The 24,962-nt window shown below is 45.8% G+C and overlaps 1 protein-coding gene across 1 annotated transcript in view; it reads right to left on the reverse strand.

The window, feature by feature from the left end:
* CACNG5 (calcium voltage-gated channel auxiliary subunit gamma 5) overlaps positions 1-24,962 on the reverse strand; it is a 47,651-nt gene that overhangs the window by 7,978 nt on the left and 14,711 nt on the right. The window contains exons 2-4 of the mRNA XM_004432677.3: positions 3,845-3,921; positions 1,548-1,799; positions 78-164 (exon numbers count right to left, since the gene is read on the reverse strand). Coding sequence (XP_004432734.1) covers positions 78-164; positions 1,548-1,743 — 283 coding nt within the window. The 5' untranslated portion in view covers positions 1,744-1,799; positions 3,845-3,921. The remainder of the gene's footprint in view (positions 1-77; positions 165-1,547; positions 1,800-3,844; positions 3,922-24,962) is intronic.

A 24,962-nucleotide genomic window follows, 5' to 3' on the forward strand; every position in this document is an offset into this window, starting at 1 on the left:
TAGTCACCCTGACTCTTCCCTCTGCCCCACTCTGCTCTGCCCAGCAGTGGCCTGGTTGGAAAGTCCAAGGCACCTACTTAGAACGTTGACTGTGGACTCGGACGTCAGCTGGCTGTTCATAGGCATCACGTATTCGATGGTGAAGCAGCGTCCTCGCTCCTCACCTACGAGGATAAGAATCACTTACACTTCCAGGTCCTTCCTGAACATGGATTTGAAGTTAGTATATTCAAACGGTATTTCCAAATGCTAGTAGGATCTTTGACTGCTGGATCCAAACCCTAGGGGTTCCCGTTCCTAGGTGGTGGCCCATAGCAAGGGGTGGGGGGAGCACATCCTGACACCACATCTTTCTTGGAGACGCACCGTTGTGAGGATGGATCCAACCACCAAGAGTCACATGAAAAGCGATCAACACTGCAAACTCAAGGTTGAGCAAAATGTCTGGTGGCCGTCTCATTGCTTTGGGACAGACTGAGGTGATGACGGCGCACGGCTGGCTTATATTCCCCAGTGTGGGTGTCATGGAGCAGAACCCCAAAAACCTTGTCAACCACTTGGGAAGCCAGATCCTAGCGACTTCAAACTCTGCTTCAGATTTAAGTGGAGACCGATACCACACTGTCTAGGGCAGTGGGAGGAGAGGTCAGGGTCGGATGCCATTCCCAAAGCAGACGCAACAAGTCACCAGGCCTTGAGGTGTCCTCCCTGCTCAACAGGGGTGGGCGCCAACCGTCACTCCCAACCCCCAAAACTGGGAGGACCAAGTGCTCCGTCTGCCCAGTGCACATGTAGGTTACAGGGCCTCCAGGAAGAGCTCAGTGCCCACACTGTGGCGATTCCGGCCAGCCCAGGCTTGCGGCCAGTCTCGCAGGACACGGAGATGCTCTTCTGGGCCGTGATAAAGGGATAAAGGACAGAGCGCTTGGAGTAACAACTCATAGGCTCCAGGGAGGCCCACATAAGCAGGATCAAAGCCTGCGCCATCTAGAAGAGTCGGAAGGACCTGCATCTGTGTTTTCTCTCTGCCGTATCATGGACCAGGAGCAGAGAAACTGCTAAGTATTTCCCATCCTGTAAACTAGTGGAGACAAGTGACGTGGAGTCAAGGAGATGTATTTCACCTCCTTGAATCTTCACTTCCTCATTTGTAGAGTGCAAATAATAACAAGTCTTGCCTGGCATCAATAATTCAGTGAGCTAAGGCATGCGAGGACATGTTCAGACCAGTGCGCTGTCAGCTCGTTCAGCCTGGGAGGTGGAGAGTGGGGAAGGTATGGTTACATTCATCCCTCAGGGGGAGACCCAGGTCCCGGGAGATGGGAGGACTTGCTCAAATGGACACCGCGAGTCAGGGCTTGAGTTTGGACCGGGTCCTGGCTGCTGCAGGGAGCACCACCCAGACTTCATGAGGATTGTCGTGGTGAACCGCCTCCTTCCAGCAGTGGCCTCTCTTCCCAACGGGGCGCCTCTTGGGCAGGTTTTCCCTGGGGGAGGGGCTGCTCCTCTCTCAGGAGCAGGGCTGTCCCCAACCCAGGCGCCCTTACCTGCGAGAAAGCAGACACGCCACAGGCCCGAGTGCAGGGACATCTTGATCTCCATGCTCTGGTTCTGGGGCAGGACCACGCCCTCCTCCAGGTACAGCCAGTAGTCGGTGCTGACAGCGATACCCAGGAGGCCCAGGCCGCAGACGGCAAAGACGCTGCTTAGCAGGGTCAGGGCCTTCCTCCCGCAGGTACTCATCTTCCTAGATGTCAGTGGGCGGCCAGCAGCGCCGTCCCACCAGCAGGCAGTGGGCTCTGGGGGCAGGAGAGAGAGTGAGCAGCCAGTAGCAGCCACAGCTTCAAGGAGGACAAAATGAGAGGCCCTGGGCAGTAACCCAGCTAAATGCATGAATGAAGACCAACAGGCCAGCTCCCTGGATGCTAAGTCACCGTGACAGAGATGCCACCCTCTCCCTTTGCCCTCTCAGGAATTCAGTTTTCTTGACAGGCCACTGCAAGGGGCTCCCCCTCCCTCTCTGGCCATTCATTCATTAATTCAGCAACCCCTTGTGCTGACATGGGAGACAACATGAACACAACACTCTCCTTGCCCTTGAAGAGTCCCTGTCTAGAAGCACAAAGGCACCCTCAAAATAATTAAAATGCAGCTTGAGATCTACCCAAGAGCTCGGGGAGCAAGGAGGAGGCATGGAGGTGTGAACTCTGCGGGGGTGGACTTCTCTGTGTTGAGAAGGACTTAGGATCAAGTGCACCCTGGCAGATCCAGTGGCAGAGAGCAGCAGGATCCAGAAGGGGAAGCAGCCTCGGGAAGAGGCAGAGGGGCAGAGAAGACTCCTTGGGAAGGTGTCTTCCAGTTGTAGTTCTGGATCAACCTAAGTAAAGAAGCCCCATCACAGTCCAAGTCCAACAGGTCTTTGAAACCACCTAATCAGAAACTGTCTCCTCTTGCTTGCTCAGCACGGGATATTGGCAGGAGCCAGCCCTGAACCAGGGGAAGAGAGAGGCCAAGAGTCTACACAAGGTGAGCCACGGGCACACCTACTGATAGCTGCCAGGGCCGGGCACTGGGCTCAGAGCTGGGAAAAGGTGAGGAGCAAGGCAGACGGATGCCAGCCCCCACAGAGCCCACAGCCCAGCTCAGGGCTCCTGAACCCTCGCTGCAATCTGGAGGGAGCGGCTCCAGCCAGGGAGCAGTTAAAAATCCCTAATGCCTGGGTGCCACTCCGAGAGACTCTGGTGCAGCTGGGCTCATAGGGGGGCAATGGTATCTTAAATGCTCCCCGTGATTATAACGTGCAACCCAGGTTGAGAACAATTGATCTTTGCTAATCAAAGTGTGATCCATGGACCAGCAGCATCGGCATCACCCGGGGACTTGTTAGAAATGCAGAATCTCAGGCCCCTCCAACTTCCTAAATCAGAATCTGCATTTTAACAAGATCCAGGTGAGATATACACCTGCTAAAGTCTGAGAAGCACTGTGCCAAGCAGACAGGTGACTGCACGACAGTGTCGTAACTGCCATGATGGGGAAAATCCAGGATGTGATGAGAGCCCAGAAGAGGGTCACCAAGTGGGGCTGGAGGGGGCAGCAGAGCCATTTCTAGAAGAGGGTGGGGCCTGGGGCAACTCAAACAGTGTGTCTCGCCTAAGCCACTCACGCTTGCAACACCACCAGGCTGTCCGCCTCTCTCATGGGCCTCTTGCTATAATGCCAAGTCAGAAATTTTGAAAGAGGATGTTAATGCTCAGGAAAGTCAGGTGCCACAGCACCTGTGATGGGGAGGTGCAGCCACCAAGCTTGGAGCCCTGGAGGTGACCCAGGGGTCCTACCCCAGGCATGGCATCATCTCTCACCTAAGACACAGCTGTATCCCGGCTGAGCCAGCCGAAAAGGGACAGAAGCCACACTCAAGCCGGGAGGCTTGATTCATCTGTGGAGTCTGAGCTCGCTGCAGGAGGGGAGAAGGGACAAGAGGAGGACAATGGGTGCTCTTTGCAAGAAGGGTGGGGCATCCCAGCCCTGATTCCACAGCACTGGCCCTGCCCTATCAGCTGACCATGGCAGAGTTTGATCTATAGAACAAGCCCCACGCTGGCTTCCTGGAGGAGCGTGTGAGTGCATGGAAGCAAAGGCACCAGTCCGCTAGGTCGCAGAGCACAGGGGTTTAATCCAAACCAATCCTTCCTGTGTTGGCTTTGACAAAGAAGGGAAAAATGAAATGCAAAACAGCCAGCCCTCCCCACCAAGCCACATCATTCTCTACGCAGTGGAGGGGGAGGCGGAGTGTGATGGCTTAGCTCCTGATCGGATTACAAGTAACCAATAAAGGACCTACTATGTGTGGAGTCCTGGGCTCACTGCCGCAGAAGAGGCAGAGGAATCAGAGGCACTGTTGCTTGCAGAGTTCACCAGCTGGAAAAATATGAAACAGCAGCATCATGACTATAACACACGGATGGGGCAGTGTCATAACAGATGGAACCTGGGGCCCCAGGAGGAGGTGGCTGGCAGGGCAGGCTGCCTGGAGGAGCCCTAGGGAGATGGCTACATGGATCGGTGGGATGGGCGTGATGTGGACAATGATAATTAAGATTTTATAGCGGTTTACTAAGTACTTTCACTTAAATTTGAGGTTTGCAAACCGCCAACATCTGCCAGAGGGAATGGAATTAGAACCCTGAGGATGGTTGGGGGGGTCAGGGAATGAGAGGAGAACAAAGAGATAAGATGCCCCAATGAGTAACAGCCCCATATGCTGCAAAGAGCCTTGAACTGAGAGGCAGGAAACCTAGACTTTATGCTCAGCTCTGTCACTAAAGCTGTGTCATGTCGAACCACTAAGCTTTCTGAGGCCCGTTATTCTTCCAGGTAACATGGAGGAAGAGAATAATGATAAAAGCTAAAGCACATTAAATGTTTATCATTGTCGGGCATGCTGCTAAGCACTTTACTCTCTATTTTTAATCCTTACAACTCTATTACCATCCCCATTTTACAGGTGAGCAAATCAAGGATCAGAGAGGTTAAGAAATTTGCCCAAGATCACTCAGCTAGCAAGTGGTGGTGCCTGCATTTGAACCTTACCCTGCCTCATTCTCAAGACCTTTCTTGTGCCAAATAGTGGCACAAAAACAGTGTTTTCCAAAGTGGGTTCCATGGAGCAATACTTCCATGGAATATTCTAGCAAAAAGGACTCTGGTGAAAAAAAGCTTGGGAAGCACTGCATCGAGGTCTTGAAGAATTACATTGCACATGAATATGTGAAAAGCCTGTTTGGCTTCTGTCATTCTAGCATTTTGCAAACTTATCTGTCCACAAAATGGCGTCCTGTTCTGTGAAATCCACTTTGGGAACGATGCTGCCCCCAGGAAGAATTACAAGACCTGCCCTGCCTACTGCACAGAACTGCTGGGAGATTAAATGCAATAGCAGGGGCCAGCCCGGTGACATAGGGGTTAAGTTTGCGTGTTCTGCTTCGCTGGTCCAGGATTCGCAGGTTCGGATCCTGGGCGCGGACCTACTCACTGCTCATCAAGCCATGCTGAGGCGGCATCCTACATAGAAGAACTAGAAGGACCAACAACTAGGATATACAACTATGTGCTGGGGCTTTGGGGAGAAAAAAGAAAAAAGAGGAAGATTGGCAACAGATGTTAGCTCAGGGCCACTCTTCCTCAAAAAAAAAAAAAAAACCGCAACAGCAGATACGACAGCGCTTTGAAAAATATGAAGCACGATCCTGATGTAAGGAATTATGATTAAGCAACAATGGGCTACATAAGCCCCTTTTACTGCAGAGCAGATGGATCAGGGCTTCTGAAACACGACGGTTCATGCCTGGCCGGAGCTGAACGGCCAATTTCAATGGTAAGCTTAGCAGAGAAACAAAAAAGATTCGGATCTTGGAGGTTTGGAAAGATGAAATGGGGAGGAGATTGGATCTGAATCTATAAAAGCAAGAAATAAAAGAAGAGGCTTAAATTGACCTGGCCTGCCAACTGTACAACAGCAGAGGCTGAAGGCTGGAGTAAGCTGGGGAAAACTGAAAAGTCCCCTTCCGGAGTACGTAACAAATTTATGGAACTCTGCACAGAGAGAAAAATAACAATCTTCTTCATTACGTAATTGTAGGTATGCTTCTGTTATGAAATCATCCTTATTTATAAATAAATAATATTGACTGAGCACTGAAAAGCCCTTTATGTACAGCGTCTCATCAGGACCTCACAACAACCCCTTAAGTGGGTAGTATTAGCTGCATTTTGTGGATGGGGAAACTAAGGCTCAGAGATGTTAAGTAGCCCATAGGATGTCACAGATGGGTGACAGACTGTGGCTTTAAACCTAGGTCTAATTCCAAAGTCCATGCTCCTGCTACACCATCTCCCTACTGAAGAAATAAACAGGTTCAAGAAGTCTTGAGGTAAAGAGGTACATGCAAAGTAGGTCACTAGGGAACCTAGAAATGCATATGACACAATATTTTGGGAGGTTGCCTTTGTAAATGGCCAGGTGTTACATCAGTGCTGTTTCTTGATCCTCTTGGGCTGACTATCAGGAGTCACCTGCATATTTTCTCATATCAGTTTTGTGGAGGTGCACCCTGACTCAGCATTTCTAATTCTGACAACCACCTTTTAGCAGGAAGACTAATATCTCCCTCAAACCACATATAAGGAAATCAAGGTCCAAAGGGGAGACTGACCTGAGATAAGCCAGCCAGTTCCATGGACCGACAAGAGTGTGAAGTGGAAATCTTTTGATGCTGATCCAATGCTTTTTTCTCTGTACTGCATGGAAAATTATAAGGCAGAAGATGGAAATTACCTGTATTTTCCCACTCTGAAAACAACACCATTATTAACATCTTAGTTCGCTGCCTCCCAGTCTTATTTCCTATGTACCTGTGCATGTGGGTGTACACCTTCTCCCACCCAGCGTCTTCAGTTGGTGGGGCAGGGACGGCAGTCCCCTTGAAGACACACTGATCGGGAATGAATTCCTGGTTCCCACATAATTAGGCCCTCGTCCAAGTCTTTGCTTCTAAATGGCTGCTGCTTCTTTCCATAAATCCCTTCCCTCATCTACAATGTTCATTTGACTTTTCTGATGGGGGAGGTAGACATTTCTATAAGTTGCTACCACCAGAGAAGGTGTTTACGCTAACATATTAAATGAATAAAGCTGGATGTAAAACCACATGTTTATTTAACATGAACTCAACTGTGAAAAAAATTCATAGACTGGAAGAAATAAACCAAAATGTGGACGGTGGGTGCTTCCAGGTAAAAAGGTTATGTATATTTGATTTCCTTTATACTTGTCTGTGCTCGACAAAGCTTCTAAAAGAACATGTCCTTTTTTTATATCCAGAGAAGAAAACTAAATTAAAGACTGGACTTGTCAATTCTCCAATCTCTGCTCTTGTAAACAAAAAAGCAGGGCCCAGCTAACTCCTGGGCTAGAGATGCCAAAGTGCAGTGTTATCCTTTGGGGCTTGGGGCCCTGAAGCAGGGCAGCTTTGAGCCTTTTAAAATGATTACCCGGGTGCCAAGACCTCTAAGTACTAGCTTGTTAATTATCAGAATTAACCGTCACTAATTATCATCCATGACTAGCAATTAGGGAGAAATGTCTCGTGGAGATTAAATCACTAATGGCACATTTCCCTGCCCAAGCCAATAATAAAAGGACTTCAATGAAGTGCCTAGGTGCTCAGAGGTAGGTGAGGTTACAGGCGTGAGTGAGAGCCCAGTTAGAGAATGGCTGGGGAGGATGGACGGGGTTTAACTGGAGAGAAGAAGAAAGAAAGTGGAAGGATAGTCCAATGCAGACACCCTGGTCTCAGTATCCTACCAGCCCAGAGAAACCCCAGTAGTGCTTGATGAAGGGTTTGGGGAGCAGGGGTTCTTGACATGGCTTCTGAGCCAGCTATAGCAGCTGCTCCTGTGAGCTGGTCTAGTGACTCAGCATCAGTGTGGCCAGCTCCCAGCAGGATGAGCTGGTGACCAGAGGACAACTCCCATGGCTCTGCCTGTTTCCCACTGTGCTGATCCCCATTACATGCTATGGTGGTTAAAAAGTGACCACAAATTCTTTAACACTCCTCCCATTGAGTGGTGGGGTCCATGCACGTCTCCTCCCCTTGAGTCTGGGCAGGTTTGTGACTGCTTCAACGAAGAAATAAGTGATGCTATGTGACCTTGGAGGCTGGGTCATAAAAGGAGATGCAGTTTCTGCCTGGTTCTCTTAGGAGCTCACTCAGGGGAAGCTGGCCCCCATGTAAGAAGTCTGACTCCCCTGAGATCACCATGTTTTACAGCAAGGTTTCTCAACCTCAGCCCTATTGATATTTTGGGCTGGATAATTCTTTGTTGTGGGGAGCTGTCATATGTACTGCAGGATGTTCAGCAACATCCCTGCCTCTATCCACCAGATGCCAGTAGCACCCCAGTTGTAATAAACAAAAACGTCCTTGGGGAGAAAAATTGGCCCTGGTGGAGAACACTGCTTTGGAGGCCACGCAAAGGTGCTGTGGTTGACAGCCCAGCTGAGCTCCCAGCCAACAGTCAGCATCAGCTGCCAGCCATGGGATTAAACCATCCTTGACTTCCACCTCAGTTGAGCCTCTGGATGACTGCAGCCTCAGCCAACGTCTAACTGCACCTGCATGAGAAACACCAAGCAAGAACCACCCAGCTGAGCACTTCCCAAATTCCTGACCCACAAAATTATGAGTAAATTTTAATAGTTGTTTTATACCATTATGTTTTGAGGTAATTTGTTATGCAGTGGAAGTTGGCAAAATAATTTTCTTATTCATTTAATTAGCATCTTTTTCTCACTGCCTAAGTATGATATAAATCCCAGGTGTGATTTTCCAGAATGTAACTTAGTGATGGAGGGCCTGAGGATCATAGCTTAATCCCTGGAATTTACAGCTATGTCGGGGAGTGAACGGCACATGGCCTTTGGGATGAGGCAAATCTGAGTTGGAATGCTGGTTGTCTCTTCACTCCTGGGCAAGTCACATGACCACTCTGAGCCTCAGTCTCTTCATCTGTAATACAGGGAGAGTTTCAGAAGGGTTGTGGTGAGGATTTATAAAAGTGTAATTGAATAAGGCTGGGCCAACTTGTGCCATCTCAGTACAATGCTGCAATCAGAAAGGAGACTGCCTGACACTCACAGAGCAGTGAACCAAAGGGCAGATTTAATAGGGTAAATTTGTCCCTGAAAAGGGACAAAATGGCCCAGATTTCCTCATCTTCCTCCAGCTTTCCAAACTCCCTCTCATCATGGCAGTTGCTCCCTGCAAAATTTTCTTCATTTTCACCTCCGCCAAATTTCAGCTCTCCCATCTCCTCTCTCGCCTCCATATCATCTAAAGCTTTTGGATTGGAGAGATTTTATGTTTTGGTCATATGAGGAGTTGAACTGTTCTGCATAATGACGTAAACAGTATCATCGTGGTGGGCACGGTGGCATCTCCATAGGCACAGATAAATATAATATTAGCAAACGTGTGTCGAGTGCTTATTAAGTGTCGAGCTCAACAGAGGCTCAGCATCAGAAGGGAGTGTGTCACCTGAGGCCTGGAGACCTCTAGGTGTCATTACTGTCCTGCTCTCCCAATTTGGGAATCCTCTTTAGTGGGAGACACTCCAGCAAGTGGTCAAGAAGCTGCTGGCTGGGAGCTGATGAGTGGCCTGTTTTCCAGGCTGGTCCCACCAAGCTCTCTCAGCCACAACACTGATGCCCTTCGGAGAATGTGAGCATTGCCAGGCAAGGATTTGCTGTCCTTTGACCAAAGCAAGACCAAAGGAGTATGCTTTCTGCATTTCAAGCACTCCTTGCCCAAGACTAAGAGCAAAGCCACAGCCAGCCTGTCTGCCAGGGGTCCAAGCTACAGAGCTGAGGATGCAGAGCTTGGGCACGACTGTGAAACTGTGGGCCCAGACCTCCTGGAGTGGAGACCAGTGTCGAAGAAAACTCCTCTCACTCTTGGTTTGGCAGGAGGTTACTGATGGACCAGTCTCCATAGGGGACCAGGAGGCATCATGGGCACCCACCAAGGGCCACTGCTCTTGCCAGAAAAAGAAGTCTAGCTGGAGCAATTGCTGACCAAGACTTGGTTGAGAGTCCAACAAGATGCCCTGTAAAGTATCCACAATGTTTCTCCAAAGGCATGGCCACGCACACCAAGTCGAGTGGGAAAACACCTAACCGGGGAGCACCAACCAAGTAGTGATAATAGTAACTATATCATTAATATTATTTTCTTTGCAGAATTTTTCTATGCAAATTAAAATTTTTCTATGCATTACAAATGTGACCATACTGCAAACTCCATGGTATAGCTTGATTTCATTTTCCTTAATGTCATCAATATTTTCTGCACTATTTTTAGCACCTGCAGAATATACATTCTCTGATTTGAATATATCAAAACTGATATAACCATTTCTTTACTGCAGAACAGTTAGATTGTTTCTGAAATTTTCCCTATCGTAAACGGTGATGAATAAACATCCTTACAGCTAAATATCTGTGAACATCTGCAAGTATTTTCTCAGGATAAATTCCTGTAAATAGAATTTCTAGGTTAAAGGAAATGAAATATTTTAGCACTCTTGGAAGTATTGTCAGGCCTTGTCTGAAAGTTTCAAAGGCATTTTTACCCTTGCTACCTAAAGTGCAACAAAGGCCCCCCTACATAGACACAGACAATTCCAAATTGCCCCAGGTCAAAAGAGTCCCTCCCCTATCTCCGCTGAGAATAAAGGAAGCTTTGGAACCTGGGGTCTGCTCATCCCTGATTACTATCCTTGCTGCATCAACATGATTTTCAAGACTAAGGTTTCTAGACTATTGATGATGCTCCAGGAAATTTCAGGGCTTCCTATTTAAAGCAAAATGTCTTACATCGGTGATTTGAGACTTTCTGAGGTTCATCATCATCACTTGTGAAAGACTGTAGACATATGGGTGCCTAGATCAAGATCAGCCGAAAAAACCATTAGAAATAATACAAGAGTTGAGATAAATGGGTAGACACAAAAATAACATATAAGAAAATCAACAACTATAATACAGTAGCCAGCTGGAAAATACAATTCCCGGGAAAAAACTCCTATCTATGCAGCAACAAAATGGTAAAGTATAGGGGAATAAACCTAAGTTATGTGCTGGTGCTATATAAAGAAAACCTTAAAACTGCTGATGAACATAAAACCAGACTGACAAATAAAATAATATATCATGTTTTTAGATAGGAAGATAATGCCATAGAAATGTCAACTGCCCCTAAATTAATCTATGAATTCAATGCAACAAGTTCTCTTTAGAAGATGACATGTGATTCTGGGGTCCATTTAGAGGAAGCAACATTTGAGAATAGCCGTGAAAATTCTTTTAAAATAGAGATAGTTGAGTGGGAACTATCAGATATTTACGTGTATTATGTAGCTACAACAATTAAAACAGTTTGATGCTGATGAAAAAAATCAATCGATGGAATAAAAAGACAGTTTAGACTTCCATTTCTGGTTATGATGAACTAGCTTGTATTAGACCAACCCTCCTGCTGAAACAACTAGAACAGCTGGATAAAATGTAAAATATCTGTCTGAGGACTTTGCAAAGAAATCAAGGAAACCAAGATTTTAGAGGTCAAGAGCTGAAGTTAAAGGAAATGCATTGACATAAACCTGACATTCTGTACAACTTCTCCACTTGAAACATATGCCAGTTCATAAGGCGTGTGGGTCCAAGAGGATGAGCAAAAGGCTGTGAAGATCTTACAGAAGACTCATAATGTTCTGGAGTAAAAAAATAGAGTTTAGAGCACACTAAGGAGGACAGATCTGGTAAATATCCCAGCCTTTTAAACTGAGGACCTGGGAAGTCTCACACTTCAGCTGAACAATAAGAGATCAGACTTCACAAAGATTGAAACCCATCTTCAAATCAGCTCAATTCACGACTGGATGTAGGCATGTTCTGCTACCTAACAGACTGCCAAAAGCAAAAGTAAATCCTATTTGGGGGAAGATAACACCATCAAGAACTTCTAAAATTTTCCATACAAATGTCTAGTGTTCAACCAAAAGTTACCAGACACATCAAGAGATAAGACTATGACAAAAAAAAAAAAAAAGACATTAGAAACTGGAATGATGAAAGTCAGAACATAACACAACGACACTTTAAAAGTGCTTGAAGAGAGCAATCAACTTAGAATTTCATACCCAGCAAAAATATCCTGAACATTGAAGGCAAAATAAAAACATTTTCAGAGAAACAAAAACTGAGGAAATCTGTCATCAGCAAACTTGCATCAAAATAAATTCTAGGGGCCGGCCCCGTGACTTAGCGGTTAGGTGTGTGCACTCTGCTGCTGGCAGCCCGGGTCCAGATCTGGGCACGCACCGACGCATCGCTTCTCCGGCCATGCTGAGGCTGCGTCCCACATACAGCAACTAGAAGGATGTGCAACTATGACACACAACTATCTATGGGGCTTTGGGGAAAAAAAGGAGGAGGATTGGCGATAAATGTTAGCTCAGAGCCAGTCTTCCTCAGCAAAAAGAGGAGGATTAGCATGGATGTTAGCTCAGGGCTGATCTTCCTCACACACACACACACACAAAATTCTAAAGAGATGCTTCAGGCAGAATGATCCAGTACTGAAGCACAGAAATGCGAAAAAGAAGGAAGAATAAAGGGGTAATTATGTGGGTAAAACTAAATAAATACTGAGTGTAAAAAGGAATAATAATACTATCTTGTGAGTTTAAAATATATGTAGAATTATTTTGAAGCTAATGTGGCTTTCTTTCTCTGACTAATTTTAAGATTTTCTCCTTGTCTATTGAACTGAATGATGATGAAAACTTGACTTATCAAAACTTGTCAGGGTACAGCAAAGTTATCTTAGAAGGAAAATTACAGTCTTAAGAGCATATATTGGAAAAAAAGAAAAGTTGAAAGTAAATGATCTAACTACCTATCTCAAGAAGATGGAAGAAGAATGCAGATGAAACCCCTCCCCCAAATAGGAGGAAGAAAATAATAAGATAACAGCAGAAATTAACAAAAAGACAACAAGCATACAATAAAGAAAATCCACCAGTATAATTGGTAAACCCCTCACCAGACTTAGAAAGAGAGAGAGAGTAAGAACGAATATCCAGGGCTAGTGAAGGTGTGAGACACAGGCATTCTCAAATACCGTTAGCCAAAGCGAGTGTACAGATCTTTTTGATGACACTCACCAAAATTAAAAATGCAACTATTCCATGATGATGTAGTAATTCCATGGCTAGGAATGTACTGTATTGATATATTCACAACACAATACCAAGATACATGTAGGGCTGGCCCCGTGGCTTAGCGGTTAAGTGCACGCGCTCTGCTGCTGGCGGCCCGGGTTCGGATCCCGGGCGTGCACCGATGCACCGCTTCTCTGGCCATGCTGAGGCCGCGTCCCACATACAGCAACTAGAAGGATGTGCAACTATGACATACAACTATCTACTGGGGCTTTTGGGGGAAAAAATAAAAAATAAATAAATAAACAAGATGCATGTAGAAGGAGATCCCTGCAGCACCATATACAATTGAGGAAACAAGCAACCTAAATGACCAATGGGGGGCTAGGTAAATAAACTAGGATTCAGCCATAAAATAGAATGAATACTCTGTAACTGTTAAGCATGAGGAAGCTCTGTATGTTCAATATGGAAAGCTCTCCAAGATTAATTATTAAGTGATAAATGCAAAAATCTAGGAAATTGAGTATAGTATGATACGCTTGGGTAAAAAATTAATCATATATACCATATAAGTATTTTATATATTATATATATGTATATATGTGTGTGTGTGTATATATATATATCTGTATATCTACCTATAAATATATACATATATATAGAGAGAGAGAGAAAGAGAGAGAGAGATCCCTAAGACAGCAGACACTATACAGTATTCCAAGATTGCAAGCAGAGCGCCCTGTAAGACTTAGAGTAATGAGGTGATGGTGAACTGGATTCATGACTTCTAAAGAGCTCACCCACACTGATGGTGAGACTGTTGACTTGAAGATTGTGAGAGATCTGTGAAGAGGAATGTGTGAAAGGGCTACTGATGTGCCCCCAGTTGTTAAGCATACCTTATGCCACAGAGGGTGGGGAAGGGGGAAATCCCTGCCCCAAACCTCCAGTTCAGTGAGAGAGGATTCAATGCATCCTGGGAGCCCAGTGGCCTGGTGTGTGACTATGGCCTAAAAAATCTAAAAGGAGAGAGATGTTGGCTACTTGCTCTGGTTGTGGGAGTGAAGGAGAGTTTGCTGCTGCTTTGCAATTGGCTTGCACCACCAGAGTTTCTTGAGGCAAGGGATGTAGGAGCATTTCCAGGGACCAGTGGGCCAACCCTGAGAGCACTGGCATGGAAGTGACTTAGGTCCCATCCAAGATGGCTGCTATCCAAGATGGCTGCCAGGAAGTGTGAAGGAGCCTCAGCAGAGAGACACTGGGGGAAAACCATTGGATTCCCATGAGTTTGAGGAAGGAACCATGGGAGAGTGCAAAACCCACATGAAAGGAACTACAAATTAGAAGACATTAGGGATGGAGGGGTCTCTCTGAAGAACCCAAGGAATGGACACTGGGAGAAAGACCCAGCCTTTAACAACCCCCCAAGCCCAGAGATTCTGTGCCATCTCATGACTACACCAGTCAAGTAAGAACTCTTCTACCTCACCTAACTCCTCTTCCTGCTCCTCCTCCAAAACCGCAGCATGGGGGAGGGAGGCAGCAAAGGAGAAGACAGACTAGCCAGGTCTCTTTTCTTTCCAGGGCTTCACAAGAGAGCTGAGCTAGGGGTAGAGAGTTGCTGTCATTCTGCATAAGGTCAGAGGTTTGACTATCATTTGGGACTGGACAGTCCAGTTACTGGCCAGAGAACCTTGCATTACTGAGAGACCAGAAAACCACAGAGGTTGTCTGAGTGTTCATCTAGAGCCGAGAGAAGAACCTGCCCCACTGAATCAATGTGAGAGAGGTGGGGGGCTTCCTTTGTGACTACATCCCACAGGTATATGTGTTCAGGGCAGCAACTCCCATTTCAAGGCAATGTTTAGAGGAGGAAGAGAATGAGATAAATGCCCCTCCTCTTTCCTTCCTCATCGGCATGTTTCTCCTTCGTGATCCACCACCCGATGTGGCAGAAATGAGAACACGACAACAGCTTCCCTGCGTGGGTAGTTTAGCGGCTGAGGTCCTGCCTTCAATGCAGCCTGAAGAGAAGAGGAGCTGGGCTGAGGTGGGGGGTGGGGGGTGTCGTGCCTGCGCTGGCGAGCGGACCAGCGGAGGTTCAGGGGCACAAAGGGCTCTCCTCTTTGAAGCCCCCGCTCTAAGGGTGTCTCTGCCCCCTCTCAGTGGCTCCACACCTCAGCCCACTTGCCGAGGCCCCCCAGGGAGCTGAGATGGAACAAGGGCTTCATTTCCTCCATCCTTTTTCTTTCTGGCCATCCATTCCCTCCCCGGCTCAATGAATCAAACGATTTCAGATTCAGCTCCTGGCTGGAGGGAGAGCCACTTTGGTGGGCTGTCTGAGGATTTCATAAATGGTTTCACTTAAAGAATCACTTGAATGGCCTCCTCATCTGTAAAATGGGATTCTAGTAATGCTTCTTCATAGGGTGGTTTTGGGGACCAGTGAACTGAGACATGACAAAGCACTTAGAATGGAAGCGCTTGATAAGGAAGGAGTGTGTAGGACACTCACCACCAAGACTGACTTAGGAGCTCTGCAGGTAGTAGAAACTATGATTTGCATTTCACGTGCCAGCATTACAGATGCACGCCGGGCACAACCATGCATTGAAGACTCATAGAACGTGAGCGTTAGGACAGGACAAACAATGATGATGATGAGGAGGAGAGTGATGATAGTTGCTACTTTGGGGGCCCATCTATCTACTGAGCATCCATAATCTCGTTCTGATATCTATCCTGCCAAGTCACATTATTATTCTTTCTTTACATAGAGGAACCTGAGGCTGAAGACATGGTGGTCACCCAGCTTGTAAGTGACAGAGATTAGATTCAAACCTAGGTGTGTCCAGCCCCCTGCGCCCAAGCTCTGTGCATTTCTCCCCCTACGCAGCTATGGAGTCAAGCCCTCCCCTCCATTTAATCCACAAATTTAAAAAATTCTGCCTCCACTCTTCAACAATACAGAGGTGGGTTCTTGAGCAAATGTGTCTGTGCCTTTGAGCTTCTGTCCTTATGACCTGTGACTTCCATCACTCCTAGCACCGCCACCAGCCACGGACCACAGGCACACCCTCCCCTCTGCCCCGCCAGGTCACATCCCAGCCATGGGGCACATCAGGGACCCCGGCAGCAGAGGAGACGCTCCAGCTCACCAGCAGACGTCCCAGCCAGCCTTGACACCAGTCCCGTGATGAGAGGAGCCACCTCCCAATTTCCACCCAACAGAAAGGGATTTTTATCTTGCAGCATTTGCAGAAACCAAAACACCCTTAGAAAAGGCAGAGTTGCATACTTAGTGCTTCCTTTAGATCCATTTAAACACAACGGCGATGGGGGCTGCAAACTACATTACTTCAGCGGCTTGAAGTCTTAATTGTTGGCAATTAAAAGCCCACTTATGCAGCCACCTCCTCCAGCCCACACCTCCAGCAGCGTGGGCGAGCACGTAACATCACTGCCTCTGCGGCTACTGGGTACGATAACAGCCAGTGAGAAATGAAGAAAAGCTTCCTACCCTGTGTCTTAATATGTGTAGACAGGAAAAATGTTCAGACTTGATCTAATTTTGGTGACACTGGCCATCTATCAGATCCCGGCTGCAAAAGCCTGTGGAGAGAGCTGGACCCAGGGTTTTCTCCTTTCCACAGGATCCAGATTTAGGGTCTGCTGCTTCTCTCACCTATGGACACTCTGCCTCCCCGATTCCTGCAGGCTCTTGGACCAGGACTATGTGCCAGACATTCTTCTAAGTAATTTAGACGTTGGTTCACTGAATCCTCAAAACAACCTTTTGTGGTAGGCACTATTATTAAAATGGGGATAATACCAGCACCTTCTTCATTGGGGTATGAGGATTCAATGAGCTAACACAGGTAACCAGCGTAAAATAGGAACTCCAGCCTGGCACACAGTAAGTGCACACAGTCAACCTTAACCATGGTCGTTCTCCCCACTTTACAGATGAGGGGTTTGGGGGTTAGTCCATTTGCCCAAGGTCATATAGCTAGAAAGTGGGGGAGCTGGGATTTGAACCCAGCAATCTGGCCCCAGTATCTGCTCTGCTCAGCTGCCTCTTGTCCTCTCAGCCTGGTCCTCCTGGAGCAGCAGAGGGAGTGTCAACCGAGTGCTCAGCTCCCCACTTTGGAAATTCTCGCTTCCAAAGAGTGGAGATGCTTGACCGTCAAACGGAAACTTCGTCCTAATTTTTTTTCAACATTATCAGCCTCTTGCCTAAGATAAGAGGGCTGAGGATTTCAAGTCCTTTTCTCCTTGGCCTTTGCATCCCTCGGGTGGATGGAGAAACCAGATGTTCTCCTTATAAAAAAGTGATTATGGAGGAGGAGGAGAAGGAGGAGGAGGAAGAGAAGAAAAGTCTGAAAAGAGAAGGAGGAAGAGGAAGAGGAAGGAGGAGGAAGGGAGGGGGAGGAAGAAGAAGAAGGGAAGAAAGCAACCGAGTGTTTCTGCTGGACACTCCGAGTGATCCTGGTTACGCCCAGCCCCCTCCATGCTTAGAGTCAGTATTTATGTTTCAAGAGAGACATTTCTTTTTCTGCTGATTCTTCCTTCTGGGACAAGGGAGGAAGGAGGGGGGGGAACCCTGGGGAGGAAACCCAGCCTGGCTTTGGAGAAGCTACACAGACGGCACAAGGAGGCGAGCTCAGAGCCTGCCGGAGGCACGCCCCTCGCCCCTCTGAACACTGCTGCAGCGGCTGCCCAAGGACTCCTGCAGACAGGCGGTGTGGCCTGGCCAGGTTACAAAGCACGGATGCTCTTCTATAAATACCTCCTGCCAGCGCCGTTTTCCTGCCTCCAGCATGTGTTACCAAAACTCAGGATTCTAACGGTATGTAGCACACCCCCCCAAGCCTCCCCTCTCTCCAGCCCGCTGTATCCCTGCCCTTCCCCCTCATGTCCCAGCCCTGTCCCCTTGAGTCCCAAGCCCTGGGTCATACAGAGAGTTGGACAGCTTGCTGTGGGTCCAGGAACAACACCCACGAGCCCAGAATTCCAGTTCTCCCAATGTTAGTGCAAAAAGGAAGATGACGTGCCTGCCATTTCAGGGTGAGAGCCATGAACTAGATGGACAAGGAGAGAAAAGCATGAAAGAGGATGATGTGTTTCTCTGAGGAGTTAGTCAACATGATGCCTTCTGCTCCCTCTCGTCCCCATGACTTAAGATGGAATGACGTCTGGGCCAACCTGAGGCCCCACGGCCTGGTTCTAAGCAGGCCCCTCCCTGTGACAGGGAGACCCAAGGCCGCATGGGAGGCAGAGCCAAGGTCCATGGGCTCTCTCAGCCCTGAAAGGTGGACACTGACTCCACAAGTCTGTGCCCCAGTGGATGCCTCACAATTCTCTAGAGATGAAGTCAAGGTACTTAATGGTGTTTTTAAAGAGATTTTAATATCTCCCGACTGGATGACACAACTAAACGGAACTCAGGGCCAAGAAGGAGGGGTTTACTGTTTACCAGGCCCCCCCAAGATGGCTGGTGACAGGAGGAGGAGGCAAGGGCTGCTTCCCACCCTGCTTCTCAGCCAACGATACCACCTCACAGGCCTCAGAGCCGCTGGACCCGGAAGAGCACTCGTTTGCAAAAGGCAGCCAAGGCGGGACAAGCATGAACCTTGGCCCTGCTGTCGCTCCGCTACTCCCTCTCAGTTCCTAATCCCATCGGCTGTCTGGTCAAGCCGGCCTGGCTGCGTAGTGGGGGCCCTGGGCCCCGGTGTGTGGCTGCCAGTCCTGCCTCTGCCCGTGAGGAGCTGGGGCCTTGGGCAACCCAGCCTCTCAGAGTCTTATCAATAATACAGGAATGAATGTTTCCTCACAGAGTGGCCATGAGGATTCTGTGACATACAGTAGGTCATGGGCTCTCAGCAAATGTTCATCTTCATTCTTTGGTCTAGAAAGGAAGCAAGATTGGCCACCAAGGAGGCTGATCCCAATGTGGAAAATACTCAGGGTAACAAGATGGCGCTGGTGGGGTGGGAGCAGTGGGTGAGGGAGCTTGTGTGCACCTCACTTCAAAACCAGCCTTGCTAACTGTCTCCAACTGAACAAGGCAGAGATTGGAGTGGGACTTTGCAGGGCAAGCACAGAAAGCTCTGGGAATTGCCAGAGAGGAAAGTGCCTGCTCTCAAGAGGTCAGGTCAGGAACTGAGAGGAGAAAAGGGAATGGCGTCCCCAGGACCTTTCCCAGGATCCCACAGCCAGACAGGATCAGATGAGACACAACCCCAGCCCTTATACCAGTGGGCCTCAATCCCTGCTGCCCAGTATCATCACCTGGGGAGCTTTAAAGAAATTCCAATGCTGGGTTGCTTCCAAGACCAATGACATCCGACCCTCTGGTGGGGAGGAGTGGGGTGGACAAGACAACAGTATTTTTTAAAAATTCCAGGTGATTCCAATGTGCAGCCAAGGTTGAGAGCCACTAGCCAACATGGGGATCCTCACAAACCTGGAGATGTACAGACCCCTCACTCATGGTTTGACTTCCATTCAGTTCCGACTAGAGCTGAGCTATCCAATATGGCAGCCACTAGCCACATGTGGCTCTTGAACACTTGAATGTGGCTAGTCTAAATTGAGGCATGCTGTCAGTACAAAATACTGGATTTCTAAGACTTAGTACAAAGAAAGAATGTGATATACCTCATCAATTATTTTTAAAACATGGATTACATGTTGAAATGGTCCATTGGGCTAAATAAAATACATTAATTTCACCTATGTGTTTATGCTTTTTTAATGTGGCTATAGAAAATTTCAAATTACATTATGTGGTTTGCATTATATTTCTTTTTTTTTTTTTCGTGAGGAAGATCAGCCTAGAGCTAACATCTGATGCCAATCTTCCTCTTTTTTCTGAGGAAGACTGGCCCTGAGCTAACATCCGTGCCCATCTTCCTCTACTTTATATGGGACGCCACCACAGCATGGCTCTACAAGCAGTGCGTCGGTGCACGCCCGGGATCCGAACCGGCAAACCCCGGGGCCACCACAGCAGAGTGCATGCACTTAACTGCTTGCGCCACCGGGCCAGCCCCCACATTATACTTCTCATAGTGCTGGTCTAGAGACAAGCCAATTCAAAAATGTGTTTCCTATAGTTCTAAGTTTGTTTCATTTGTTTTTTGACAATAATTCTCCTTAAAACTTTACCTCATGATTCCATCTATATAACATTTTTGAAATGACAAAAGTAAAGAAATGGAGAAAGGTTAGTGGCTGCTGGGATCAGGGGCCAGAGTGGGGAGGGGAGGAGGCCAGTGTGGCTATAAAAGAGTGACATGAGGGATCCTTGTAGTGTAGAAATGGCGGGCATCTTGACTGCGTCCATGTCAATATCCTGGTTGTGCTATAATTTTGCAACATGTTACCACTGGCGGAAACTGGGTAAAGGTTACATGGGATCTCTCTGTATGATTTCTTACCACTGCATGTGAATCTACAATTATCTCAACATAAAAAGTTTAATTAGAAAAAACAACTTCCCCTCTGAAACAGTATCTTTCATACTCGGCTGGTGAGATTATAAAGTGGTGCAACCCTTTAGGAAAGCATTTTGGCAACATGCATTGCACGTTAAGCATTTTAATTTCTCTTGGTCCCAACAATTCTACTTCTGGGAATTGCTGCTAAGGAAATAGATATAAATAAGCACAAAAATGCACAAAGATGTTTATTCACTGTTGTTTGTGATAGCAAAATGTTTAAAACCACCAAAATGCCTTTCTGAAAGGGAAGGGTTATATGAACTATGGTTTATCCACTCAATGGACCATTATGTAGTTATTAATGGAAAATGCTGATAACGTTAAACAAAAAAAAAGCAGGATACAAATTTCAATAGTTTGCTAATTCGTAATACAAAAATCTGTTAACATGTGGGATGATGAATATAAAAATATTACTAGAGGGGCCAGCCCTGGTGGCGTAGTGGTTAAGTTTGCAGGCTCTGCTTCAGTGGCCCAGGGTTCACAGGTTCAGATCCCGGGGGCAGACCCACACAACGCTTGTCAAGCCATGCTGTGGCAGCATACCATATACAAAGTAGAGGAAAATTGGCACAGATGTTAGCTCAGGGACCAACTTCCTCAAGCAAAAAGAGGAAGATTGGCAACAGATGCTAGTGCAGGGCCAATCTTGCTCACCAAAAAAAAAAATAATAACAGTGGTACTTTGATAGTAGGATTATGGATGAATTTGTTTATTCTTCCTACTGTTTCTTTTCCCCAATTTTGTTTAATAAATGTGCACATTATTTTTCTTTAAATGACATAAATTTTTTTTTTTTAAACTTTATTTATTTTTCCCCCCAAAGCTCCAGTAGATAGTTGTATGTCATAGTTGCACAGCCTTCCAGTTGCTGTATGTGGGATGCGGCCTCAGCATGGCCGGAGAAGTGGTGTGTCGGTGCGCGCCCGGGATCCAAACCCAGGCCGCCAGCAGCGGAGCACGCGCACTTAACCGCTAAGCCATGGAGCCAGCCCTGACATAATGATCTTTTCCCCATTTTTAATTAGTTGTCTTCCTGGAGCTGAGGGACAATGCTCTACCAGGGAAGAGGGTGGGTGGCTGACCTGCCCCCTGCTGGCTGACTGTGGAGGTGCAGCCTGCAGCCCTGAGGAGTGGAGGTACAGCTGGGACAGGGCTCACAGGCTTGGGGTCAATTACGGGCAGATTTAGGGTCCCATTCCTGCCCCAAAGCCACTCAGAGAATCACTGTCTGTTAACAGGGTAGAAAGAAGAATCTGAAACTTCACAGCTTATATGAACTCTGGCAAGATACCTAAGCTTTCTCAGCCTCATTCAGTAAAGATATAAAACGGTGACAATAATATAATGCCTGTGAGCAGGGGTGATTGAGGAGTGAAATGGCATAGGAGCAGTGACCAAGGAGATGTGTTTTATTTTACTACATAATGCCAAATTGTTTTCCAAAGTGGTTGTACCAACCTACACTCCCACCTGCAGTGTGTAAGAATTCTCATAGCCTCGTATTCTGGCCAACATTTGGTATTGTCAGATTTCTTAATTTTTGTCAGTCATGGTGGGAACAAAAGGGTACGTCATCTTAACTTGCATTTCCACGACTACTAGTGATATGGAGCATCTTTTCATGTCTAGTCACATTCTTGTTCCCTTTTCTATGAAATGTCTGTTCATGTCTTCCCATTTATTTTTCTACGGTTCTTCATCTTTTTTCTTATTAATTTATAGGAGCTCTTAAAATAGCCTGGATATTAATCCTCTGTCATATTTATGTGCTAAAACATTTTCTCACAGTCTGAAGCTTTTTGTTTTTTTCACTTCATGGTATCTTTTGAGAAGTTCTTAAATATATTTGAATGTATTGCACTATTATTGACTTTTGTATGTTGATCTTATAGTTAGCAACTTTGCTGAACAAAATACTCTTGGATTTTCTATATGGATGGTCACATAGTCTGTGAATATTAACAGTTTTGTAGCTTTTCATTCCAATTCTTATACTTCCCATTTATTACCTTGGTGCACTGTCAAGGAACTCCAGTACATAGAAAAGGGGAATGGAGACATGCTGGACTGATTTGAAAGAGAATGATTCTAACATTTTACCAAGTCAGATATTTGTTGAAAAAATACCTCATCAGGGTAAGGAAGTCCTCTTCTATTGCTAGCTTGCTACGAGGTTATTTGATTTTTTACAATCATATTGCTTTTTATCATCTTTTCTACATTTATTGAGATACATTTATTTTCCTCCTTTAATCTGTTAGTGAGGTAAATTACATTAACAGATTTTTCTAATGTTAAACTATTCTTGCATTACTGGGGTAAATCTTGCTTTTGTTGTGATATGTGTATATATGTATGTGTGTATGTGTATATATATAACATATATTTATATTTATATATAATATAGTATGTTAAAATTATATTTAGAATATTTGTATTTATATTCATAAGTGAGATTGACTTATAATTTTCCCCAAAGTCTTGTTTAGTTTCATCATCAAAGTTATATTAGAACCACAATGAAATACCATCACACACATACTAGAATGGCTAAAATTAGAAAGGCAGACAATGCTAAGTGTTGGCAAAGATTTGGAGCATCTGGAGCTCTCATACATTGCTGGTGGGAATGCAAAACGATACAACTACTCTAGAAAGCAGTTTGCAGCTGTTTATAAAGTTAAACATGTCCTTGCCACACAACCCAGCAATTCCACTCCTAGGTGTGACTACAAGAGAAATTAAAACTATGTTCACATAAAGACTTTTATTTGAATATTCATAAAAGCTTTATTCATAATAGCCCCAAACTAGAACCAACCCATTGTCCATAACTGGTGAATGGATAAACAAAATCACGGTCTATCCATACAATAGAATACTACTCAGTAATAAAAAGGAATAAACTACTGATACATCCGATATGGGTGAATCTCAAATGCATTATGCTAAATGAAAGAGTCCAGACACAAAAGACTACATATTGTATGATTCCCTTTACATGAAATTATAGAAAAGGCAAAAAACTCTAGGAACAGAAAGCAGATAAGTGGTGGGCAAAGAATTGGCTGCAGAGGGGTACAAGAGAACTCTCTGATGTGCTGGAAATGTTCTCTACCATGATTACACACTCATCAAATTGTACACAAAATTGGCAAGTTGTATTGTACGTAAAGTATACTTTTAAAAGTTATATTAGCTTCCTAAAGCTTCCTAAAGGAGCTTGTACAGGACAGTAATAATCAATTCCTTATAGGTTTGGTAAAACGTGCCAGTAAAACCACGTGGCTCTATTTCTTTTTGTGGATATACGTTAATTCTGCTTCAATTTCTTTAACAGCTACAATCTATTCAAGTTTTTATTTCTTCTTGAGCCATCTTCCAGAAAGTCACTCTTATTAACATAAACTCTTTCATGATACTTGTGTGTTAAACAATTATTACTGCATAAATAGCTTTGTCCCTTTTTCATTCCTAGTATTTTGTGTTTTATCTTTTTTCCTTTCTGATATTGCCATAGTTTCAGATATTTTATTCACCTTTTAAAAAGCACCAGCTCTGGATTTTGCTGTTCCTTTCTATTCCATTGTTGTGGAAGAGAAATCTGCTCTGTTACTTTATTACAGTTTCTAGTCCTTCTTTTATCTCCTTGGTTATTTGAAACACACTGGCCTTATTTTATAGACTTTTTCATATGGTTCTACAATCAAGTTCAAGTTCTACAATCGAGGTGCTAATTTCCCCATTTGCTCTGTGCTAACTCACCTCAGGGTAAACCACGTCCTCATGTGGTTTGTAATTTTTATTGTGCGCTCATCTTCAGCAGGGCTTTTTTCCCCTGTGGGAATCGTCTGTACTCCGGGTCCTGGAAGAGTCCCTGGAAAGCAGTTTTGAATTTGACTCCACTGGGTGAGCTAGGGGTTCCATTAGTCCAGGACCTAATCTGCATTAAATTCTTAGCTCAGGATTTCTCCCCCTTGGGGGTGTTGTAAATTTAGTCTTTGTACCTGTGGGTAGCTCAGTCTTTGCCCTTTGGTTTCTCTTGAGGGAGACATTTTCCTCCCTACCTGGAGCATCTGGACAGAGCTAAATGTCCTGGCAGCTTTCTTAGGTGGGTAGTTGGCAGCCTGTTCATGGAGTGGTCTCAGTGGCAACTTCTGGCCTTGCCAGGGCCCAAGGCCACATCTTCCTGTCCCTTTCACGAGCATTAAGATTCCAGACTTGAGCTATTATGGCCATATCTGGGTACAAAATCCCCCAGTCCTCTTTGGTGTCAGTTCACATGCTCAATGCTCTGAGTTTGAGCTCCTCAAGGACTTCTGTGTTTCTTATGAGTCAACTATGTATTTACCGAAGGGCTAGTAGTTGGATGGGTATGCGTCAGCTGAGTTTACTGTGCTGCCCAAACTGGAAGTCTCTAATTCACTACCTAATTTTCACTCCCTTCTCTTTGCTAGGGGTGGTACCAGAGAGCGCTACCACGCCCACCCAACATTATGGAGTTGGGGAGAGGAGAGAAGACTGCCTCTTTCACTTTTCTGAATTTCCCAATGTGCTGTAACAAGCACAAATTATTTCTCCAGTTGGGGTGTGAGTGTGTGTGTGTGCCCAGGAACTTTAAGAATTAACAAAAGGTGACCTATATATAAAGAAAAATATATATTTTA

Source organism: Ceratotherium simum, chromosome 16 (genome assembly GCF_057802395.1).
Source record: "Ceratotherium simum simum isolate JZ-2026a chromosome 16, ASM5780239v1, whole genome shotgun sequence".
Lineage (NCBI taxonomy): Eukaryota > Metazoa > Chordata > Mammalia > Perissodactyla > Rhinocerotidae > Ceratotherium > Ceratotherium simum.